The sequence below is a fragment of the Oncorhynchus nerka genome, linkage group LG6 (assembly GCF_034236695.1).
Source record: "Oncorhynchus nerka isolate Pitt River linkage group LG6, Oner_Uvic_2.0, whole genome shotgun sequence".
NCBI lineage: Eukaryota > Metazoa > Chordata > Actinopteri > Salmoniformes > Salmonidae > Oncorhynchus > Oncorhynchus nerka.
The window spans coordinates 13,139,877-13,162,116 of NC_088401.1; the positions used below are offsets into that span (position 1 = coordinate 13,139,877).

At 45.8% G+C, this 22,240-nt stretch overlaps 1 protein-coding gene across 1 annotated transcript in view; it reads left to right on the forward strand.

Annotated features, from left to right (window-relative positions):
* LOC115117765 (semaphorin-5A-like) overlaps positions 1-22,240 on the forward strand; it is a 251,760-nt gene that overhangs the window by 57,449 nt on the left and 172,071 nt on the right. The window contains exon 2 of the mRNA XM_065019047.1: positions 20,910-21,138. Coding sequence (XP_064875119.1) covers positions 20,973-21,138 — 166 coding nt within the window. The 5' untranslated portion in view covers positions 20,910-20,972. The remainder of the gene's footprint in view (positions 1-20,909; positions 21,139-22,240) is intronic.

Sequence of the window (22,240 nt, forward strand, 5' to 3'; positions counted from 1 at the left end):
CTAGTGTTGGACTAGTGTTGGACTAGTATGGGACTAGTGTGGGACTAGTATGGGACTAGTGTTGGGCTAGTATGGGACTAGTATGGGACTAGTATGGGACTAGTGTGGGACTAGTGTTGGACTAGTAAGGGACTAGTGTGGACTAGTATGGGACTAGTGTTGGACTAGTATGGGACTAGTGTGGGACTAGTGTTTGTATGGGACTACTAGTATGGGACTAGTGTGGGACTAGTATGGGACTAGTATGTGTATGGACTAGTGTGGGACTAGTATGGGACTAGTGTGGGACTAGTGTTGGACTAGTGTTGGACTAGTATGGGACTAGTATGGGACTAGTATGGGACTAGTGTTGGACTAGTATGGGACTAGTATGGAACTAGTGTTGGACTAGTGTGGGACTAGGGACTAGTATGGGACTAGTATGGAACTAGTGTTGGACTAGTATGGGACTAGTGTTGGACTAGTGTGGGACTAGTGTGGGACTAGTATGGGACTAGTATGGGACTAGTGTGGGACTAGTGTGGACTAGTGTGGACTAGTGTGGGACTAGTGTTGGACTAGTATGGGACTAGTGTTGGACTAGTATGGGACTAGTGTTGGACTAGTATGGGACTAGTATGGAACTAGTGTTGGACTAGTGTGGGACTAGTGTTGGACTAGTATGGGACTAGTATGGAACTAGTGTTGGACTAGTATGGGACTAGTGTTGGACTAGTGTGGGACTAGTGTGGGACTAGTATGGGACTAGTATGGGACTAGTGTGGGACTAGTGTGGACTAGTGTGGACTAGTGTGGGACTAGTGTGGGACTATTTAAATCAAACGTCTTTATCGCCTTGGGAAACATATGTTTACATTGCCAAAGCAAGTGAAATAGATTATAAACAAAAGTGAAATTAACAATCAAACTTGAACAGTAAATATTTACACTCACATAAGTTTCAAAGGAATAGAGACATTTTAAATGTCATATTATGGCTATGTACAGTGTTGTCTCTCTCTCTGTCTGTCTCTCTCTCTTCACCTCTCTCTCCCTTTCTCTATCTTTCTCTCTCTGATTTGAACATGAGCTTCGTCTGGTGGCGTGTTTGGTAGAGATGTTAGTTTGGCAGTTTAGCCCAAGTGTCCTCATCACCAGGGATGCATTAGTCATTGATTCACATTTCTTTCAGTTCTCTGACAGAAGTCTCTGAAAGATTAATTTTCTTGTTTTCATTGAAATCAGGAAGTTGGTCAACTTTTTCTCCTCTCTAATTAGTGTGCAATGGCAATGAGAATGTAGTGATTTAGCTGGCAACTTACAGTGCCTTGGCTATTAATACTTCTATTGTTTATACACCGTATTTGTTTCTTGCTTTGATGTGATACAGTAATTATTGTGACATGGTTCTATTGTTTCTATAAATAGATTAGGTTGCTGTACTCACTTGGATCTTTGTTTTACTCCCAAAAAGGTCACAGTTGGACAAGGCAACGGTTAAAACACGTTCAGCCTCCTCCCGAGTGGAGCAACGCTCTAAGGCACTGCATCGCACTGCTTGAGGCTTCACTTCATACCCGGGTTCGATTCCCAAACGGTGTCATAACCGGCCGTGACCGGGAGTCCCACAGGGCGGAGCACAATTGGCCAGGTGTTATCCGGGTCAGGGGAGGGTTTGTCAGGGGAGGGTTTGTCAGGGGAGGGTTAGTCAGGGGAGGGTTTGTCAGGGGAGGGTTTGTCAGGGGAGGGTTAGTCAGGGGAGGGTTTGTCAGGGGAGGGTTTGTCAGGGGAGGGTTAGTCAGGGGAGGGTTAGTCAGGGGAGGGTTAGTCAGGGGAGGGTTTGTCAGGGGAGGGTTTGTCAGGGGAGGGTTTGTCAGGGGAGGGTTAGTCAGGGGAGGGTTTGTCAGGGGAGGGTTTGGCCCAGTGTCGTCCAGGTCAGGGGAGGGTTTGGCCCAGTGTCGTCCAGGTCAGGGGAGGGTTTGTCAGGGAGGGTTTGTCAGGGGAGGGTTTGGCCCAGTGTCGTCCAAGTCAGGGGAGGGTTTGGCCCGAAGGGGCTTTACTTGGCTCATCGCGCTCTGGCGACTCCTTGTGGTGGGTTGGGCGTCTGCAGGCTGACCCTGGTGGTCAGCTGACTGGTGTTTCCTCCGACACATTGGCTGGCTTCCGGGTTAAGCGGGCGGGTGTTAAGGAGCGCGGTTTGGCGGTTTCGGAGGATGCATGACTTGACCTTCGCCTCTCCCGAGCCCGTTGGGGAGTTGATGAGACGAGATCGTAACTTAATATGACAATTGTTTATTTATTATATAAAATAAAAAACGTCATTAGAATAAGATGTCTTATTACACTAAGCATAATTAAAAATAAATAATATTTAAACTTTATTTAACTTAGCATGTCAGTTAAGAACAAATTCTTATTTACAAAGACTGCCTACCAGGGAACAGTGGGTTAACTGCTTTGTCCAGGGGCAGAACAACAGATTTTTACCTTGTCAGCTCAGGGATTTGATCCAGCAACCTTTTAGTTACTTGTCCAACATGTTAACTGCTAAGCTACCTGCCTCCCCAGTGGCCACTAGCTTTTGCATTATTTTCTGTCACCTTAGGCACTGATGCTGTTTCCTAGCTGCACCGGACAGAGAGACAGTTCCGTCTGTCTGTCTGTCTGTCTGTCTGTCTGTCTGTCTGTCTGTCTGTCTGTCTGTCTGTCTGTCTGTCTGTCTGTCTGTCTGCGTGCCTGTCTGCCTGCCTGCCTGTCTGTCTGTCTGTCTGTCTGTCTGTCTGTCTGTCTGTCTGTCTGTCTGTCTGTCTGTCTGTCTGTCTGCGTGCCTGTCTGTCTGTCTGTCTGTCTGCTTGCCTGTTTGTCTGCCTGTCTGTCTGTCTGTCTGTCTGTCTGTCTGTCTGTCTGTCTGTCTGTCTGTCTGTCTGTCTGTCTGTCTGTCTGTCTGTCTGTCTGTCTGTCTGCCTGTCTGTCTGTCTGTCTGTCTGTCTGTGTGTGTGTGTGGAGACAGTGATACTGTAATTTCCTGCCAGCCAGAGAGCCACTAGGCTCACGTTAGCCAACCATGTAATTAAAGCCTTAAACATTTCATCATCCCTCACCCGACGGCTTTATGTCCCTTATCACAGCATTACCAGGTGTGTGTGTGTGTGTGTGTGTGTGTGTGTGTGTGTGTGTATGTGTGTGTGTGTGTGTGTATGTGTGTGTGTGTGTGTGTGTGTGTGTGTGTGTGTGTGTGTGTGTGTGTGTGTGTGTGTGTGTGTATGTGTGTGTGTGTGTGTGTGTGTGTGTGCAGGGTGAAAGACTATTATGGTATTGGTCGACCCAGGGATGACATATCACCTGGGTCGACCAATACCACTCACCAACAGACAGCAGCAATAAAGAGCTCTCTAAATGATATGGGTTGTGACTGATCCGTCTTAGTGTTGATCCGTGTCTGTCTTGAAGATTATGCTACTTCATGTGTTGTAAGGATTCCTCTTTCTAGAATAATTCTATATTCAGATGATTGACATCAGACAGGCTGTTAGTTGTCTAGTTGTCTAGTTGTTGGTATTACTCCGAAGATGGCATTATGACACGACATCACGAGTTGAACAAATGACAAAGTTTGCATAAGTAGTCTTTGTGTTAAGCCAGAAAAGCCTGTGTGTGTGTGTGTATTCAGTGTTGCATGCCTTCGTGGACACGTAGTCCTCTGCCTTCATAGTTGCCCTCTCTCCCTCTCTCTCTCCCTCTCCCTCTCCCTCTTTCTATCCCTCTCCCTCTTTCTCTCTTCCTCTGTATCTCGCTCTTTCTCTCACACCCTCTCTCTCTCTGTTCTGTGGACATGTCACAGAAATAACGTATTTGAAGGGATGGGGATCTTTGATGCCCAGGCATTACCTAAGCATTCTAATGTCTGGAAAATGTCAGAGCTTTTGTGCAGGAAATACTTCAAACCCATGTCCGAGACCACTTTAAACTTAAAGCCTATGTTTTCCAATGAGATTGTGTGAAATGTTCACTGTCACTCAAACAGAGGAAAATACTTCCAGAAAGACTCTAAAGGATTGTTTCTTTACCGTTGACATTCTTCAGAAAATATGTTTTGTAATGTTTCATGTTTTCAGTGGATGATTAACTGCATGTAAACAGCTCAATTTGACCTTCGACCTGGTTCTGGAGTATGGGGTGTGCATGGAAATAGAGTAGAGTCAACTTTTTTAAAGCCATGCTCTATAAGGTCGGATCCCATTCGTCACATCATTTAATGGGTTTAACTGTAGGCTAATGCTGGAGTACCTCCACATTCAACACATTCTTTAATGGGTTTAACTGTAGGCTAATGCTGGAGAGTAGAGTCACCTTCTCTTCGATTATAATCACAGCCGCATATATTCCCCCCCCCCAAGAGGACACATTGATGGCCCTGAACTAACTTTATTTGACTCTTTGTAAACTGGAAACCACATATCCTGAGGCTGCATACATTGTAGCTGGGGATTTTAACAAGGCTAATCTGAAAACAGGACTCTATATATGGCCCTCCCCTGCCCTCCTTTCGGAAAAGCTGACCACGACTCCATTTTGTTGCTCCCAGCCTATAGACAGAGACTAAAACAGGAAGCTCCCGCGCTCAGGTCTTTTCAACGCTGGTCCGACCAATCTGATTCCACGCTTCAAGATTGCTTCGATCTGATTCGGTGAGCGAGATCATTAGGAAGTGCATCGGCGATGTCGTACCCACAGCAACTATTAAAACATTCCCAAAACAGAAAACGTGGATTGATGGCAGCATTCGCGCGAAACTGAAAGCCCGAACCACTGCTTTAAACCAGGGCAAGGTGACCGGAAACATGACCGAATACAAACAGTGTAGCTATTCCCTCCGCAATGCAATCAAACAAGCTAAGCGTCAGTATAGAGACAAAGTAGAGTCGCAATTCAAGGGCTCAGACACAAGAGGTATGTGGCAGGGTCTACAGTCAATCACGGATTACAAAAAGAAAACCAGCCCCGTCACGGACCAGGATGTCTTGCTCCCAGACAGACTAAACAACCTCTTTGCTCGCTTTGAGGACAATACAGTTCCACTGACACGGCCCGCTACCAAAACCTGCGGACTCTCCTTCACTGCATCCGATGTGAGTAAAACATTTAAACGTGTTAACCCTCGCAAGGCTGCAGGCCCAGACGGCATCCCCAGCCGCGTCCTCAGAGCAGAGCATGCGCAGACCAGCTGGCTGGGTTTTGCAGACATATTCAATCAATCATTAACCCAGTCTGCTGTTCCCACATATTTCAAGAGGGCCGCCACCATTGTTCCTGTTCCCAAGGAAGCTAAGGTAACTGAACCAAATGACTATTGCCCGTAGCACTCACTTCCGTCATCATGAAGTGCTTTTAGAGACTAGTCAAGGACCATATTACCTCCATCCTACCTGACACCCTAGACCCACTCCAATTTGCTTACCTCCCCAATAGGTCCACAGACGACGCAATCGCAACCACACTGCACACTGCCCTAACCCATCTGGACAAGAGGAATACCTATGTGAGAATGCTGTTCATCGACTACAGCTCAGCATTTAACACCATAGTACCCTCCAAGCTTGTCATCAAGCTCGAGACCCTGGGTATTTTGCTGTTTTAACTGAAAATCCTGAAATTAATTTTTTTTACAGCTCAGATTTACTCAAGATGCATACAAAAGCTGATAGGCCTAGTGTTATTATTTATATATATATATATATATATATATATATATATATATATATATATTGGTATTCATTCTATCCGAGGTCCCCATACCGAACTGTGTATCATTACACCCCTAGGGAAGAGGGAGTACAGGAGGGGACTAAGCACACACCACTGAGGGGCCCCCATGTTGAGGGTCAGCATGGCGGATGTGTTGCTCACCACCCTCACCATCTCGAGGTGGCCCGTCAGGAAGTCCAGGATCCAGATGCAGAGGGAGGTGTTCAGCCCCAGGATCCTGAGCTTAGTGATGAGCTTGGAAGGCACTACGCTGAGCTGTAGCCAATCAACAGCATTCTCACATAGTAGGTGTTCCACACGTCCAGGTGGGAGAGGGAAGTGTGGAGTGCAATAGAGATGGCATCATCTGTGTATCTGTTGGGGCTGTATGCAAATTGAAGTGGGTAACAGGGTGCCTGGGATAATGGTGTTGATGTGAGCCATGACCAGCCTTTTATGACTACAGATGTGAGTGCTACAAGGCGATAGTCATTTACACAGCTTACCTTGGTGTTCTTGGGCACAGGGATAATGGTGGTCTGCTTGAAACATGTAGGTATTGGTATTCCAGACTCGGTCAGGGAGAGGTTGAAAATGTCAGTGAAGACACCCGCCAGCTGGTCAGCGCATGTCCCCTAATCTGTCTGGCCCTGTGACCTTGTGAATGTTATCCTGTTTAAAGGTCTTACTCACATCAGCTACGGAGAGCGTGATCACACAGTCATCCGGAACAACTGGTGCTCTCATGCACGGTTCAGTGTTGCTTACCTCGAAGCGAGTATTGATGGCATTTAGCTCTTCTGGTAGGCTGCCGTCGCTGGGAAGCTCACGACTGGGTTTCCCATTGTAATACGTGATAGTTTACAATCCCTTCCACATCCGATGAGCGTCATAGCATAGAGTAGTAGGATATTATTGAGGATATTATATAGTCCTGTATTGAGTCTCTGCTGGTTTGATGGCTCGTCGGAAGTCGTAGTGAGATTTCTTTTAAGCGTCCATATTAGTGTCCCGCTCCTTGAAAGCGTGTGTGTATTTGTCTGTACACACACAGGCGCCGGAGGCTGAGAGCGATCGATAAAAATAACAGCAGGATTTGGGAATCTCTGGAGAGTTAGGGCAGGACACAGCGGAAATTGCCTGGTATAATGCTGGGGACAGTGTGTGTGTGTGTGTGTGTGTGTGTGCGTGCGCATGCACATTTGTGTGCACACGTGCGTTCGCCAGTCTGTGTGTGCGCGTATGCGTACATCTGTGTGTGTGTCACAGATTTAAATTGGACCAAAGCTGTGGGCAATCAACTCAGGGTTAGTCTAAGAGTCCTTCAGACCTTTGGACAGTTTAGTCTGTTACCACAGTGGGTGTGAGAGAGTTTGTGAGTTTGTGTTTGTGTGAGATGGCTCTCATTTGTATTATTTTTATTACAGTGTTTTTATTTTGTATTTTGACCTTCAACCCCATCCTTCCAACAGCACCTCCACATCCAGGTGGTTCGTCACTCCTTCCTGTCCCCATCCATCTGTCCACAGCAGACAACACTCACTGTAGAACGTTTCTGTTTTCAAACCTTCCACTCCAGAGAGCAAGCTACAAACCAAACAGATTGGAATCTCAGAGCGGTTTTCTGAAGGGGCTGCCACACAAACACACACACATATACAACCCCCCCCCCGCCACACAAACACACACACATATACACACATCCCCCCCCCTGCCACACAAACACACTGGAGAGCTGATGTATGGTATGTTGCTGCAGTAATGTTTATTCTGCCGGAACACTGTTTGTGGAACAGATGAATTTTGCGTCGATCCTGAAAGTTAGTTGGATTTGTGATGGGAAATGTTCTATTTCACTGAGGGAAATATTAACACACACACACACACAGTGTTCTGTCTGACTGAGGAGAAATATCAGTTTGGGATAAGGAGCTGGAGGCGGTGAAATGCATTATTATGGGACAAACAGTAAATGTTTACACAATGAAACCGACACACACACCCTTACACACACACACCCTTACACACACACCCTTACACACACTCTTACACACCCTTACATAAACTTACACACCCTTACACACTCTTACACACCCTTACACAAACTTACACGGGCAGCAGGTAGCCTAGTGGTTAGAGCATTGGGCAAGTAACCAAAAGGTTGCTGAATCAAATCCCCCAAGCTGACAAGGTAAAAAAATCTGTCGTTCTGCCCCTGAACAAGGCAGTTAACCCACTGTTTCTATTTGTAAATAAGAATTTGTTCTTAACTGACTTGCCTGGTTAATAAATGTTAAAAATGAAATACAAATACACACCCTTACACACCAGGGATGTGGTCTACAAGTAATATCATGATTTTTTTCAGGAATGTAGAAAGAAACAAAAAAAAGACATAATTGAATAAGTGAAGAAATCAACAATCGCATTAGGCCTAAATGTGCAAACTAACAAATGATCAACACCACTTGCCAGGCTGACATCATTGTACATACATTTCTTAAATAAGAATGAAAACATGCCTTATGTATCCCTGAAAATGTGCGAAATAACAGAAAGATGACTAAATTGCTGTCAAACAAAACAATGTTATTTTACTTTGCTCCAATAGGTTTCTGGAGAGTAAGACGAGCCTCTCTATCGACTCAGGCTTGAGGCATGCCTTGTGGCATGTTACAATGTTACCACATGTGCTGATGACCCTCTACGAAGGGGCAGTTGTAGCAGGAATGCATAAGTACTTCTTTGCAAGATTGCTCAGTCTTGGGAAGTTGGCCTCATGGAGCCTCCACCCCTCAAGTGTCTCGGGTCAAATCAAATTAAATGGAAATATATTGCCCAGCCCTCTTACACAACTACATATACACCCTTACACCCTTACACACACTTATACACACACCTACACACCCTTATTCAACCTTGCACAACCTTACACACACTTACACACCCTTACACACCCTTACACAACCTTACACACCCTTACACATCATTACACACCCTTGCACAACCTTACACACACTTACACAACCTTACACACCCTTACACAACCTTACACACACTTACACTCTTGCACACTCTTGCACACACTTACACACCCTTACACACCATTACACAACATTACACAACATGACACACCCTTACACACCCTTACACACACACCCTTGCCCACCAATACACATCATTACACAACCTTACACACACACACCCGTACACAACCTTACACACCATTACACAACCGTACACACCATTACACACCCGTACACAACCTTACACACACTTTCACACCCGTACACAACCTTACACACCATTACACAACCGTACACACCATTACACACCCGTACACAACCTTACACACAATTACACACCCTACACAACCTTACACACACACACCCGTACACAACCTTACACACCATTACACAACCTTACACACCATTACACACCCTACACAACCTTACACACACACACCCTTACACAACCTTACACACCATTACACACCCTTACACAACCTTCCACACCCGTACACAACCTTACACACCATTACACAACCTTACACACCATTACACACCCTACACAACCTTACACACACACCATTACACAACCTTACACACCATTACACAGCCGTACACAACCTTACACACCCTTACACAACCTTACACAACCTTACACACCCGTACACAACCTTACACACCATTACACAACCGTACACACCATTACACACCCGTACACAACCTTACACACAATTACACACCCTACATTTACATTTACACACACACACTCCCGTACACAACCTTACACACCATTACACAACCTTACACACCATTACACACCCTTACACAACCTTACACACACTTACACACCATAACACAACCTTACACAACCTTACACACCCTTACACACACACCCTTGCACACCATTACGCGCCATTACACACCATTACACACTATTACACACCATTACACACCCTTACACAACCTTACACACCATTACACACCATTACACACCCTTACACAACCTTACACACCCTTACACCTTACACACTTACCCCACCTTTCAGGTGTATAAATAAGTGTGTGTGTTTTCAGGTGTGTAAATAAATGTGTGTGTGTTTCCAGGTGTGTAAATAAGTGTGTGTGTGTTTTCAGGTGTGTAAATAAGTGTGTGTGTGTTTTCAGGTGTCTTGTTAGTTTTCCTCTAAAGTAAAGTCTGGAGTTGTTTAACTGTGTGTGTGTGTGTGTGTGTGTGTGTGTGTGTGTGTGTGTGTGTGTGTGTGTGTGTGTGTGTGTGTGTGTGTGTGCGTGCGTGCGTGCGTGCGTGCGTGTGTGTGAGTGAGAGTGTGTGTGAGTGAGTGTATGTGTGTCAGTGTGTGTGTTGACCACAAAGCCAAAGTAAATTTGAGAAGCTTTCATTAACGATGTAATATATCTGTTATAGATTCTAATCTAGACCTAATCAATATGGCTTTAACAATATGATTACGTCACGCAAGACACCCAGATCTGAATCCTTATGGGTCACACAAAGACCTCCCACACTGCAGAATAGTGTATATGTGTATTTGTTCACCCTGCATTCAATTATGACATTCAATGACCTTCAATTCCATAACATTTACCTTGTCAAAACGTACATGTTTAGAAATGAACAATGATTTATCTGCACGGCATATTGTTTTGGCCTCTGAGAGTTGACAACAGCATTCATCTCCATAACCTTCGGTAGCTGTCTGCGTATTGCAATTGAGATAAATAGTATATTAATCCTAATACAGTCATTTTGTCTGGCTGTAGGAATGTGGGGTGAAACCCTTGCCTGGCTACCCAGAATCCTTACTCAGGCCAAATGCTAGGACACGCCCACGGACGTTCGTTTCTTCTCCACGTTGAGTCAGGATTTCCCGAACCCTTCAACAAATGTGAACACATTCGTGGTGCTCTGATTGGTCCAGGGACAGAACACACGTCGGTAAAGCAAACGTTTGCCATTGGCTGATTGGTTAGAGATGATCCAATCGCTGATGACTTTATTGAGTCCCATGCCCCCGTGCGAATGATGATTTTTTTTGTGTGTGTGTCATCAGGTTAGTTAAACCGTAGTATTTATGTTCTGAGGTGTAAATACATGACCTGACTTGTAGGTTAGTTTTTATATGGGGGGGGGGAGGGGGTCTCTGTGTGGTCTCTAATGCAGTGGTACTTAGGAACTATTAGATGTTGCCGTTGAAAAACAGTGTATGAATAATGTTTTTTTTGTTTGTGACAGAGGTAAAGAAGGAGTTTACCCAATCACCCTTCATAGATATGATTTAGACTGGGTTGTATTACTGTAACAGGTTAAGGACTGGGTTGTATTACTGTAACAGTTTAAGGACTGGGTTGTATTACTGTAACAGTTTAAGGACTGGGTTGTATTACTGTAACAGGTTAAGGACTGGGTTGTATTACTGTAACAGGTTAAGGACTGGGTTGTATTACTGTAACAGTTTAAGGACTGGGTTGTATTACTGTTTTAAGGACTGGGTTGTATTACTGTAACAGGTTAAGGACTGGGTTGTATTACTGTAACAGTTTAAGGACTGGGTTGTATTACTGTAACAGTTTAAGGACTGGGTTGTATTACTGTAACAGGTTAAGGACTGGGTTGTATTACTGTAACAGTTTAAGGACTGGGTTGTATTACTGTAACAGTTTAAGGACTGGGTTGTATTACTGTAACAGTTTAAGGACTGGGTTGTATTACTGTAACAGGTTAAGGACTGGGTTGTATTACTGTAACAGTTTAAGGACTGGGTTGTATTACTGTAACAGTTTAAGGACTGGGTTGTATTACTGTAACAGGTTAAGGACTGGGTTGTATTACTGTAACAGTTTAAGGACTGGGTTGTATTACTGTAACAGGTTAAGGACTGGGTTGTATTACTGTAACAGTTTAAGGACTGGGTTGTATTACTGTAACAGTTTAAGGACTGGGTTGTATTACTGTAACAGGTTAAGGACTGGGTTGTATTACTGTAACAGTTTAAGGACTGGGTTGTATTACTGTAACAGTTTAAGGACTGGGTTGTATTACTGTAACAGTTTAAGGACTGGGTTGTATTACTGTAACAGTTTACAAGTGTGCGCCCAGGACACCTGACAGATAACATGTCATGTCTCCACCTATCAGATAGCATCAGACATGTCTCCACCTATCAGACGTCTCCACCTATCAGATAGCATCAGACATGTCTCCACCTATCAGACGTCTCCACCTATCAGATAGCATGAGACATGTCTCCACCTATCAGATAGCATCAGACATGTCTCCACCTATCAGACGTCTCCATCTATCAGATAGCATCAGACATGTCTCCAACTATCAGATAGCATCAGACATGTCTCCACCTATCAGACGTCTCCACCTATCAGATAGCATCAGACATGTCTCCACCTATCAGATAGCATCAGACATGTCTCCACCTATCAGACGTCTCCATCTATCAGATAGCATCAGACATGTCTCCACCTATCAGACGTCTCCATCTATCAGATAGCATCAGACATGTCTCCACCTATCAGACGTCTCCATCTATCAGATAGCATCAGACATGTCTCCACCTATCAGACGTCTCCACCTATCAGATAGCATCAGACATGTCTCCACCTATCAGATAGCATCAGACATGTCTCCACCTATCAGATAGCATCAGACATGTCTCCACCTATCAGACGTCTCCACCTATCAGATAGCATCAGACATGTCTCCACCTATCAGACGTCTCCACCTATCAGATAGCATCAGACATGTCTCCACCTATCAGATAGCATCAGACATGTCTCCACCTATCAGACGTCTCCATCTATCAGATAGCATCAGACATGTCTCCATCTATCAGACGTCTCCACCTATCAGATAGCATCAGACATGTCTCCACCTATCAGACGTCTCCATCTATCAGATAGCATCAGACATGTCTCCAACTATCAGATAGCATCAGACATGTCTCCACCTATCAGATAGCATCAGACATGTCTCCATCTATCAGATAGCATCAGACATGTCTCCACCTATCAGACGTCTCCAACTATCAGATAGCATCAGACATGTCTCCACCTATCAGACGTCTCCACCTATCAGATAGCATCAGACATGTCTCCACCTATCAGACGTCTCCATCTATCAGATAGCATCAGACATGTCTCCACCTATCAGACGTCTCCACCTATCAGATAGCATCAGACATGTCTCCACCTATCAGACGTCTCCACCTATCAGATAGCATCAGACATGTCTCCACCTATCAGATAGCATCAGACATGTCTACACCTATCAGACGTCTCCATCTATCAGATAGCATCAGACATGTCTCCATCTATCAGACGTCTCCACCTATCAGATAGCATCAGACATGTCTCCACCTATCAGACGTCTCCATCTATCAGATAGCATCAGACATGTCTCCAACTATCAGATAGCATCAGACATGTCTCCACCTATCAGATAGCATCAGACATGTCTCCATCTATCAGATAGCATCAGACATGTCTCCACCTATCAGACGTCTCCAACTATCAGATAGCATCAGACATGTCTCCACCTATCAGACGTCTCCACCTATCAGATAGCATCAGACATGTCTCCACCTATCAGATAGCATCAGACATGTCTCCACCTATCAGACGTCTCCATCTATCAGATAGCATCAGACATGTCTCCACCTATCAGACGTCTCCACCTATCAGATAGCATCAGACATGTCTCCACCTATCAGACGTCTCCACCTATCAGATAGCATCAGACATGTCTCCACCTATCAGACGTCTCCACCTATCAGATAGCATCAGACATGTCTCCACCTATCAGACGTCTCCATCTATCAGATAGCATCAGACATGTCTCCACCTATCAGACGTCTCCATCTATCAGATAGCATCAGACATGTCTCCACCTATCAGACGTCTCCATCTATCAGATAGCATCAGACATGTCTCCACCTATCAGATAGCATCAGACATGTCTCCACCTATCAGATAGCATCAGACATGTCTCCACCTATCAGATAGCATCAGACATGTCTCCACCTATCAGACGTCTCCATCTATCAGATAGCATCAGACATGTCTCCACCTATCAGACGTCTCCACCTATCAGATAGCATCAGACATGTCTCCACCTATCAGACGTCTCCACCTATCAGATAGCATCAGACATGTCTCCACCTATCAGACGTCTCCATCTATCAGATAGCATCAGACATGTCTCCACCTATCAGACGTCTCCATCTATCAGATAGCATCAGACATGTCTCCACCTATCAGACGTCTCCACCTATCAGATAGCATCAGACATGTCTCCATCTATCAGATAGCATCAGACATGTCTCCACCTATCAGACGTCTCCATCTATCAGATACCATCAGACATGTCTCCACCTATCAGACGTCTCCACCTATCAGATAGCATCAGACTTGTCTCCACCTATCAGATAGCATCAGACATGTCTCCACCTATCAGACGTCTCCATCTATCAGATAGCATCAGACATGTCTCCACCTATCAGATAGCATCAGACATGTCTCCACCTATCAGATAGCATCAGACATGTCTCCACCTATCAGACGTCTCCACCTATCAGACGTCTCCACCTATCAGATAGCATCAGACATGTCTCCACCTATCAGACGTCTCCACCTATCAGATAGCATCAGACATGTCTCCATCTATCAGATAGCATCAGACATGTCTCCACCTATCAGACGTCTCCACCTATCAGATAGCATCAGACATGTCTCCACCTATCAGACGTCTCCACCTATCAGATAGCATCAGACATGTCTCCACCTATCAGACGTCTCCATCTATCAGATAGCATCAGACTTGTCTCCACCTATCAGATAGCATCAGACATGTCTCCACCTATCAGACGTCTCCACCTATCAGATAGCATCAGACATGTCTCCACCTATCAGATAGCATCAGACATGTCTCCACCTATCAGATAGCATCAGACATGTCTCCACCTATCAGATAGCATCAGACATGTCTCCACCTATCAGACGTCTCCATCTATCAGATAGCATCAGACATGTCTCCACCTATCAGACGTCTCCACCTATCAGATAGCATCAGACATGTCTCCACCTATCAGATAGCATCAGACTTGTCTCCACCTATCAGACGTCTCCATCTATCAGATAGCATCAGACATGTCTCCACCTATCAGACGTCTCCACCTATCAGATAGCATCAGACATGTCTCCACCTATCAGATAGCATCAGACATGTCTCCACCTATCAGATAGCATCAGACATGTCTCCACCTATCAGATAGCATCAGACATGTCTCCACCTATCAGATAGCATCAGACATGTCTCCACCTATCAGATAACATCAGACATGTCTCCACCTATCAGATAGCATCAGACATGTCTCCACCTATCAGACGTCTCCACCTATCAGATAGCATCAGACATGTCTCCACCTATCAGATAGCATCAGACATGTCTCCACCTATCAGACGTCTCCACCTATCAGATAGCATCAGACATGTCTCCACCTATCAGACGTCTCCATCTATCAGATAGCATCAGACATGTCTCCACCTATCAGACGTCTCCATCTATCAGATAGCATCAGACATGTCTCCACCTATCAGACGTCTCCATCTATCAGATAGCATCAGACATGTCTCCACCTATCAGACGTCTCCACCTATCAGATAGCATCAGACATGTCTCCACCTATCAGATAGCATCAGACATGTCTCCACCTATCAGATAGCATCAGACATTTCTCCACCTATCAGATAGCATCAGACATGTCTCCACCTATCAGATAGCATCAGACATGTCTCCACCTATCAGATAGCATCAGACATGTCTCCACCTATCAGATAGCATCAGACATGTCTCCACCTATCAGATAGCATCAGACATGTCTCCACCTATCAGATAGCATCAGACATGTCTCCACCTATCAGATAGCATCAGACATTTCTCCACCTATCAGATAGCATCAGACATGTCTCCACCTATCAGATAGCATCAGACATGTCTCCACCTATCAGATAGCATCAGACATGTCTCCACCTATCAGACGTCTCCACCTATCAGATAGCATCAGACATGTCTCCACCTATCAGACGTCTCCATCTATCAGATAGCATCAGACATGTCTCCACCTATCAGACGTCTCCATCTATCAGATAGCATCAGACATGTCTCCACCTATCAGACGTCTCCATCTATCAGATAGCATCAGACATGTCTCCACCTATCAGACGTCTCCACCTATCAGATAGCATCAGACATGTCTCCACCTATCAGATAGCATCAGACATGTCTCCACCTATCAGATAGCATCAGACATTTCTCCACCTATCAGATAGCATCAGACATGTCTCCACCTATCAGATAGCATCAGACATGTCTCCACCTATCAGATAGCATCAGACATTTCTCCACCTATCAGATAGCATCAGCACTCCGTCAGCCCAGGACATCTGGCATGGAATCTCTCAGTCATCCAATGTAATGTCTATGACGTTACTCTCTGTGGCGTGTCGGTGTGTGCGCCGACATTATAAATACAGGCAGAACCTTGAGATAATTGTCTGCAGGTTTGCTGCTGTCTTTGACTGTTTATGAGAAGTGACATTCAGATTGTCAGAAAATGAGAAAACATCAGTCTAGAAAAATGCTGTAATGGGTAAATATTATTAAAGTCTACATTTCCTGAAGGTTTCTGCTATAATAGGTAACATTCCCTTTAGAGAAATGACATGTAGACTGTCAGAGACTGTTTGAATAGGCTGTCAAAAGGGTAGGAAATCTTAACTAAAGAAAACATACATCTGGACAGTTATAGTATATAGAGATGAGGAAATATTCCTTCTAAAGGACAGACAAGCTAAAAGCCATGTGGATATACTTTCTACAGAGTGGGGGAAGAAAGAATAGCTGAAGATGGAATGGTCTTGACTGGCAGTGTTTGACAGGTGCTTTACATTAGAAAGTCACTAGTGCATTCCACTTTTAACCTTTCTTTCAAAAGATACTCTATGTGATGCCAAGGCCGTAGAGTTCGAATAGGCATCTGTAAACAGATCAATTTGGAGCAGAATGTGAATGTGTTTTTATCGGCTCCATGTTTAAAAGGGGCCCCATGAGGAGTAGTGCCCCCCCCACACACACATAAGGAGTAGTACCCCCCACACACACACATAAGGAGTAGTGCCCCCCCCACACACACATAAGGAGTAGTGCCCCCCCACACACACATAAGGAGTAGTACCCCCCCCACACACACATAAGGAGTAGTGCCCCCCCACACACACATAAGGAGTAGTGCCCCCCCACACACACATAAGGAGTAGTGCCCCCCACACACACACACACAAGGAGTAGTACCCCCCCACACACACATAAGGAGTAGTACCCCCACACACACACACACATAAGGAGTAGTACCCCCCACACACACACACATAAGGAGTAGTACCCCCCACACACACACACATAAGGAGTAGTACCCCCCCACACACACACACATAAGGAGTAGTACCCCCACACACACACACATAAGGAGTAGTACCCCCCCACACACACACACATAAGGAGTAGTACCCCCACACACACACATAAGGAGTAGTACCCCCCACACACACACACATAAGGAGTAGTACCCCCCCACACACACACACACATAAGGAGTAGTACCCCCCACACACACACACATAAGGAGTAGTACCCCCCACACACACACACATAAGGAGTAGTACCCCCCATAAGGAGTAGCCCACACACACACACATAAGGAGTAGTACCCCCCCACACACACATAAGGAGTAGTACCCCCTCACACACACACACATAAGGAGTAGTACCCCCCCCCCACACACACACACATAAGGAGTAGTACCCCCCACACACACACATAGGAGTAGTACCCCCACACACACACATAAGGAGTAGTACCCCCCCCCCACACACACACATAAGGAGTAGTACCCCCACACACATAAGGAGTAGTGCCTCCCCCACACACACACACACATAAGGAGTAGTACCCCCCACACACACACATAAGGAGTAGTATTTCCCCCACACACACATAAGGAGTAGTACCCCCCCCCACACACACACACATAAGGAGTAGTACCCCCACACACACACACACATAAGGAGTAGTATCCCCCCACACACACATAAGGAGTAGTACCCCCCACACACACACACACACATAAGGAGTAGTACCCCCCACACACACACACATAAGGAGTAGTACCCCCCACACACACACACATAAGGAGTAGTACCCCCCCACACACACACATAAGGAGTAGTACCCCCACACACACACATAAGGAGTAGTACCCCCCACACACACACACATAAGGAGTAGTACCCCCCCACACACACACACATAAGGAGTAGTACCCCCATAAGGGTACACACACACACATAAGGAGTAGTACCCCCCACACACACACACACATAAGGAGTATGTACCCCCCACACACACACACATAAGGAGTAGTACCCCCCACACACACACATAAGGAGTAGTACTAACCACACACACACACATAAGGAGTAGTACCCCCACACACACATAAGGAGTAGTACCCCCCACACACACATAAGGAGTAGTACCCCCACACACACACATAAGGGTTTAGTACCCCCACACACACATAAGGAGTAGTACCCCCACACACACATAAGGAGTAGTGCCCCCCTGCTACACACATAAGGAGTAGTACCCCCACACACATAAGGAGTAGTACCCCCCACACACATAAGGAGTAGTACCCCCACACACATAAGGAGTAGTACCCCCCACACACATAAGGGTAGTACCCCCACACACATAAGGAGTAGTACCCCCCCCACACACATAAGGAGTAGTACCCCCCACACACATAAGGAGTAGTACCCCCACACACATAAGGATTAGTACTCCCCCACACACATAAGGAGTAGTACCCCCCACACACATAAGGGTAGTACCCCCACATACACATATATATACACTACATGACCAAAAGTATGTGGACACCTGCTTGTCGAACATCTCATTCCAAAATCATGGGTATTAATATGGAGTTGGTCCTCCCATTGCTGCTATAACAGCCTCCGCTCTTCTGAGAAGGCTTTAATATGGAATTGGTCCCCCCATTGCTGCTATAACAGCCTCCACTCTTCTGAGAAGGCTTTAATATGGAGTTGGTCCCCCCCATTGCTGCTATAACAGCCTCCACTCTTCTGAGAAGGCTTTAATACGGAGTTGGTCTCCCCCATTGCTGCTATAACAGCCTCCACTCTTCTGAGAAGGCTTTAATATGGAATTGGTCCCCCCCATTGCTGCTATAACAGCCTCCACTCTTCTGAGAAGGCTTTAATATGGAGTTGGTCCCCCCCATTGCTGCTATAACAGCCTCCACTCTTCTGAGAAGGCTTTAATATGGAGTTGGTCCCCCCCATTGCTGCTATAACAGCCTCCACACTTCTGAGAAGGCTTTAATATGGAGTTGGTCCACCCCATTGCTGCTATAACAGCCTCCACTCTTCTGAGAAGGCTTTAATATGGAGTTGGTCCACCCCATTGCTGCTATAACAGCCTCCACTCTTCTGAGAAGGCTTTAATATGGAGTTGGTCCCCCCATTGCTGCTATAACAGCCTCCACTCTTCTGAGAAGGCTTTAATATGGAGTTGGTCCCCCCCATTGCTGCTATAACAGCCTCCACTCTTCTGAGAAGGCTTTAATATGGCGTTGGTCCCCCCCATTGCTGCTATAACAGCCTCCACTCTTCTGAGAAGGCTTTAATATGGAGTTGGTCCACCCCATTGCTGCTATAACAGTCTCCACTCTTCTGAGAAGGCTTTAATATGGAGTTGGTCCACCCCATTGCTGCTATAACAGCCTCCACACTTCTGAGAAGGCTTTAATATGGAGTTGGTCCACCCCATTGCTGCTATAACAACCTCCACTCTTCTGAGAAGGCTTTAATATGGAGTTGGTCCACCCCATTGCTGCTATAACAGCCTCCACTCTTCTGAGAAGGCTTTAATATGGAGTTGGTCCACCCCATTGCTGCTATAACAGCCTCCACTCTTCTGAGAAGGCTTTAATATGGAGTTGGTCCACCCCATTGCTGCTATAACAGCCTCCACACTTCTGAGAAGGCTTTAATATGGAGTTGGTCCCCCCCATTGCTGCTATAACAGCCTCCACTCTTCTGAGAAGGCTTTAATATGGAGTTGGTCCACCCCATTGCTGCTATAACAGCCTCCACTCTTCTGAGAAGGCTTTAATATGGAGTTGGTCCACCCCATTGCTGCTATAACAACCTCCACTCTTCTGAGAAGGCTTTAATATGGAGTTGGTCCACCCCATTGCTGCTATAACATCCTCCACTCTTCTGAGAAGGCTTTAATATGGAGTTGGTCCACCCCATTGCTGCTATAACAGCCTCCACTCTTCTGAGAAGGCTTTAATATGGAGTTGGTCCCCCCCATTGCTGCTATAACAGCCTCCACTCTTCTGAGAAGGCTTTAATATGGAGTTGGTCCCCCCCATTGCTGCTATAACAGTGCTAGAGCCGTGACTACAGACCTGGGTTTGACAAACTGACTTGTTGGAAACGTGGCATCCTATGATGGTTGAAAGTCACTTAGCTGTTCCGTAAGGCCATTCTAATGACAATGTTTGTCTGTGGAGATTGCATGGCTGTGCGCTCGATGTTATACACTTGTCAGTAACTGCTGTGGCTGAAATAGCCGAATCCACTCATTTGAAGGGGTGTCCACATACATGTAGTGTACATGCTGACCCTGGTTTGATTCATGTGTTAGGCCGGAGTCAGAAGTTACAGGTCAGGGGTCATCAGTGTAAATGTGAGGACGAGCTGCCTCAACTCAGCATGAGTCTGACACTAGAAACCTCTGTCTCTGTCATTGGCTCCCCCTCTCTCCTCTTTCCTTTCTCGCTCTATCTTCACTTTGTCTAACGTTCCCCGGCTCTCTTTGTGTTGCTTCCTCACTCTAGTGTTTCTTCCTCACTCTATCATGTTTTATCAAGAGCTTCAGTTCTCCCCAGCTGTAAATCATTGCTCCATCTTCCTCTCTGCCTCATGCAAACTAAAGGAAATCTCTCTCTCTCTCTCTCTCTCTCTCTCTCTCTCTCTCTCTCTCTCTCTCTCTACAGGTGTGTCTCTCCGATGCGATTGGCTCACGGCCCGACAGGAAGTGAGCGACACCCCACCTCCCCATGGCTCCGCCTTCGGCGGGCCGCTCCTCCCTTGCCCAGCATGTTGTGCTGCTTGTGCAGTGCATTCTAGTCCTGCAAGCTGGGGGCGTGGTCTGCAGGAAAGGGCCGGTGCTGCTGCCTGAGTCGCCCTGTCACCGGGCGGAACACCCTCTAATCTCACACACAGGTAGGTCACACACACACACACACACACACACACACACACACACACACACACACACACACACACACACACACACACACACACACACACACACACACACACACACACACACACACACACACACACACACACACACACACACACACACACACACATTCATGCCCTCTCCACACAGTTGTGTTTCTGTCCTTTGCAGTCACCCGCCGTGGAAATTCCCGTACTCTAATCACACTTTTCACATTTCCTGCATTAAAAAAATATTGTCTGGAGCAGTTTAGCCATAAATAATATCATAAAACTTCATCAGACGACCACCAATAACATAACAGCCAAATGCTACTGCACCCATTCCATCCCAGCAGAGATTGATTCAGTTAATCATACAGCTCTCTGTCTAGGGTGTAATTGAGTGAAAGGACAAGGTCATCATGCACGCACGCACGTACACACACAGACACACACACACACACACACACACACACACACACACACACACACACACACACACACACACACACACACACACACACACACACACACACACACACACACACACACACACACACACACTGCACTTCTCCTGTCAGCTCATGGGTAGTTGGGCTACCTCTCGGCACTCAGAGTCTATTGAGCGTGATGACGCTGACTAACAGTCTGGCTAATCTGATCTACCGTCCTCTGTGCTGGTTGACCTCAGGCGACCATACTGGAGCCCATCCATAAGGTATCGGGAAAGTTGTTATAGCACTGACGTTTTAACTACAGTATATTTAATTGTGCGTGCGTGTAATTACCTAATATTCCAGTACGGTTCATTAACTCAGTGCCTGCTTCAGTGGTGTTAATAATTGTGCAGTATTATTGTGCAGTATTATTGTGCAGTATTATTGGGCAGTATTATTGGGCAGTATTATTGGGCAGTATTATTGGGAAGTATTATTGGGCAGTATTATTGGGCAGTATTATTGGGCAGTATCATTGGGCAGTATTATTGGGCAGTATCACTGGGCAGTATTATTGGGCAGTATTATTGGGCAGTATTATTGGGCAGTATTATTGGGCAGTATCATTGGGCAGTATCATTGGGCAGTATTATTGGGCAGTA